Source organism: Dipodomys ordii, unplaced genomic scaffold (genome assembly GCF_000151885.1).
Source record: "Dipodomys ordii isolate 6190 unplaced genomic scaffold, Dord_2.0 Scaffold96, whole genome shotgun sequence".
Classification (NCBI taxonomy): domain Eukaryota; kingdom Metazoa; phylum Chordata; class Mammalia; order Rodentia; family Heteromyidae; genus Dipodomys; species Dipodomys ordii.
Window position 1 is genome coordinate 2,928,091 of NW_012267312.1, and position 2,373 is coordinate 2,930,463.

The 2,373-nt window shown below is 45.0% G+C and overlaps 1 protein-coding gene across 1 annotated transcript; it reads right to left on the minus strand.

The window, feature by feature from the left end:
- Positions 1–477: 477 nt before the first annotated feature.
- On the minus strand, positions 478–1,392 carry LOC105993446 (melanoma-associated antigen 11-like). The gene has a single exon (XM_013026718.1). It carries the CDS (start codon positions 1,390–1,392, stop codon positions 478–480), a length of 915 nt encoding a protein of 304 aa, XP_012882172.1.
- Positions 1,393–2,373: the final 981 nt, after the last annotated feature.

Below are 2,373 nucleotides of genomic sequence, written 5' to 3' on the forward strand. Positions count from 1 at the left end.
GGCCTCATGCATGCAAGGCAAGCACTCTACCACTGAGCCACCTTCCCACCCCCATGAGTACATTTCTTATCAAGCATTGTTGCCTCCTCCTTTGTTTCCCATTCCCATCCCTTCCCATCTCCCCCCCCAGACTCCTCCTGACCCCCTGGTCCCCCCAAGCCCCCTCCCACCAAATGCTTCCATCAGAAAGAATAATATTGCCCCATTTGTTAGGAAATGGAAATACTTGAAAAATATTATGTTATGGGAATTATCTTTAAGATATAATTTCCTGTATCACACACACAGCCAACCCAAATCAAGACAATGTATTTTTTGATGTTACAAAGAAAATGGGTGACACAAGTATTAACAGTGAACTCTCTGTATTGTTATTTATTTCACTGCTGGAAATTTTGACCATAACCAGGAAATGGCTATTCCACTAGGATGTTGATGTGGAACTGATTTCCTAAGTGTTCTTAAAATTGGCACGAGTCACTCTTCTACTGAAGAAGCCATAGCATGGCCACTTGCTCCCTGTTCTTCTTGTAAAGCTTCTTCATACAGAAATTCAAAGGACCTAGGGTCAACTTTGCTGAATTTGGCCCAGTGTTCCAAGACTTTCATTTTTGAAGTTTCTGCATAAGCTCTTGGGCCCCAGGTAAACTCATAGATGATAGGATCACTGCCGGGAACCTGCTGATATTCTAGGTATTGCTCCCATACAAAATCTTCCATAAGCAGTTTCCTAGGGTTTCCGTAAATGAAGTGTTCTCGGTCAGGATACACTTCCATGTTACTAAGCACATGCCAGATGTCATCATCAGTGGCACGATTGCCTTCCATAAAGATGATACAGAGGACGATTATCAGCAGGCCTGACTTGGGCAAACCCTGCACGTCGCTAAGCATACCATTGTAAGTGATCCCAGCTGCTACGTATAGCACATATATGTGGAGAATAGGATCTACTTCTCTTATATCAAGGCCAAACAGGAGTTGCATCAATACAGAAGCCTTTTCAAAAATCTGAGAGAAGTAACGCCTGTGACCTCTCCTGATGTGATTCAGCATATCAATGCGAGAAACTGTCTGGCTTGACCAATACTTAGATAGCAGAAATGGTATCAATGATGTTGCCCCTTTGCGTAGGATGGAATGCAGGGTCTTCTCGTCGTGCAGGGGCAGTTCTTCCCTTGCCTGATCACTGGATCTATGCTCTTCTTCGTTAGTCTCCCTAACTACCTCACCCAGGAGACCTTCTGACATGTCCCTTCGGGTAGGAGGCATCAGACACATAGAAGCCTCCTCAACCTGGGGGATCTGATCACCCACCGGACCTGCAACCTCGTTTTGGTCTTGAGGAACTTGCTCAAGCTCAGGATGTTTGGTCCTCTGAGTATAAGGCATTATTGCTTTGCTTCTGGATTATAAGTAAGAGGGAGGGAATTCGTTCAATTATGATGACTCCTACACCTGTGAGAAAGAAAGCAGGGAAGTAGTTTCAGCTGAAAATGTTGTTCTTCTCAGCTTCCTTAGGACTTACTATTGGCCTTCCCTTTGGTGCTTTAGGGACACATAGGTTCCTGTCTCCTTATTGTCTCTATTGCCTCAAGCCTAAGTGTCAAGGAACAACTCAACAAGGCACAAAGTGCTGAGTGAGTCTGAGTCTCTTGGGTGCTGGTGGGGTGTGTAGTGCTGAGTGATGTGTAGTCCTGTGTTGTGGGGTGAATGGACCATATGATACCATGTCATCATATGCACCTAAATCTTAAATTCTGACCCTAGCAGAGAATCCTCTGCTGGATTACAAGAGGACACTACTTCAGGACAAGACTTTTACCTCCTGGTCCCTGGAGTATGTCCAGCAGGCAGTGAGTCAGACCTCTCTCTCCCTTGGGCTCCAGCATGCAAGGAAAACATGAGGTCTCCTGCTGGACAGTGAGAGGGAGGTAGACTGCAAATACCTCAATGTTCTGCAATATAAATCTTCTACTGAACTCACTCTAGGTGCCCAAAGTTCCCCTGGAGATGTCTGGACTACTCTTTGCTGGCCTGAGGCATGATCTCACAACTGGTGTCCAGATTCTTATAATTGAACAAGAGGCAATGGGAAATAATCATGCATGACTGGGGACACCAGCAAATGTTGCCTCATGCAGTATGGGCCATATGGGGGGAGGAGTGACTGTTAAATGCCAGCTTGAGAACTTTCCCTCTGAGAATGTGAAACCATAATCCCAAAGCCAAAAATGTTTTCCTGTGAGAAAACCTAAAAGGACAAATGTGCCTATATTTGCTGGGTTGTCTCATAGGTAAAGAAAGGGAAGGTTGTTAGCGATGTCCAATGTATGTGAGTGGGATATTATACCTGTCCTCACCTTAACTCCT